The 1,181-nt window shown below is 60.5% G+C and overlaps 1 protein-coding gene across 1 annotated transcript in view; it reads left to right on the forward strand.

Moving 5' to 3' along the window:
- The window catches only part of IRS1 (insulin receptor substrate 1), a gene marked incomplete at both ends in the record, with an annotated part of 1,929 nt that extends 757 nt beyond the window's left edge, over positions 1–1,172 (forward strand). Inside the window, 2 exon segments of the mRNA XM_010023306.1 lie at positions 1–902; positions 905–1,172. The exon segment at positions 1–902 is cut by the window's left edge and continues 757 nt beyond it. Of these exon segments, the coding sequence (XP_010021608.1) occupies positions 1–902; positions 905–1,172 (1,170 nt within the window).
- Positions 1,173–1,181: the final 9 nt, after the last annotated feature.

Below are 1,181 nucleotides of genomic sequence, written 5' to 3' on the forward strand. Positions count from 1 at the left end.
TCAGGCCCCGCAGCAAGAGCCAGTCCTCTTCAAACTGTTCCAACCCCATCTCTGTGCCTCTTCGCAGTAGGCACCATGTCAACAACCCTCCACCCAGCCAAGTGGGGCTCAGTCGTCGGTCCAGAACTGAGAGTGTCACGGCCACCTCTCCTGCTGGTGGTGGAGGTACGGGTGGCAAACCCAACTCTTTCCGGGTTCGAGCATCGAGTGATGGGGAAGGCACAATGTCAAGGCCTGCCTCTGTGGATGGTAGCCCAGTTAGTCCCAGTGCCAACCGGACCCATTCGCACAGACACCGTGGCAACTCCAGGCTCCATCCTCCACTCAACCACAGCCGGTCCATCCCAATGCCTTCTTCACGCTGCTCTCCTTCAGCCACCAGTCCAGTCAGCCTGTCATCCAGCAGCACTAGTGGCCATGGCTCCACCTCAGACTGCCTGTTTCCACGAAGGTCTAGTGCTTCGGTTTCCGGCTCCCCTAGTGATGGTGGATTTATTTCTTCTGATGAGTATGGTTCCAGCCCGTGTGACTTCCGCAGCTCTTTTCGCAGTGTGACCCCAGATTCATTGGGGCACACCCCGCCAGCTCGGGGCGACGAAGAGCTCAACTACATCTGCATGGGGGGGAAGGCCACCTCCTCATGCTGCAGCCTGGCAGCCCCCAACGGCCACTTCATCCCCCGTACCTGCCACCCGCAGCAGCAGCCCCGCTACCCTAGCACGCCATGCTGTCCTCGAGGTGGGAGCGAGGAGGTTGCAGACTTGGAGAAGGCATTCAGGAAGCGGACTCACTCTGCAGGCACTTCGCCCACCATCTCCCACCAGAAGACACCCTCACAGTCTTCTGTGGCCTCCATTGAGGAGTACACGGAGATGCTGCCTTCTTACCCCTGTGGTGGCAGCCGGCTGCCCTCCTACCCGTCGGCCGTCTGCCCTCCTACCGGCACTCAGCCTTTGTGCCCACTCACTCCTACCCAGAGGAGTGTCTGGAGATGCACCACCTGGATAGCAGCCATCATCGGACCAACTCTGCCCCGCACACGGATGATGGGTACATGCCCATGTCACCTGGTGTAGCCCCTGTGCCCAGCGGCAGGGAGCCCCCCAAGGGTGGAGACTACATGCCCATGAGCCCTAAGAGTGTGTCAGCGCCACAGCAGATCATCAACCCTGGCAGGGGGG

Source organism: Nestor notabilis, unplaced genomic scaffold, assembly GCF_000696875.1.
Source record: "Nestor notabilis isolate BGI_N333 unplaced genomic scaffold, ASM69687v1 scaffold22961, whole genome shotgun sequence".
Taxonomy (NCBI): domain Eukaryota; kingdom Metazoa; phylum Chordata; class Aves; order Psittaciformes; family Psittacidae; genus Nestor; species Nestor notabilis.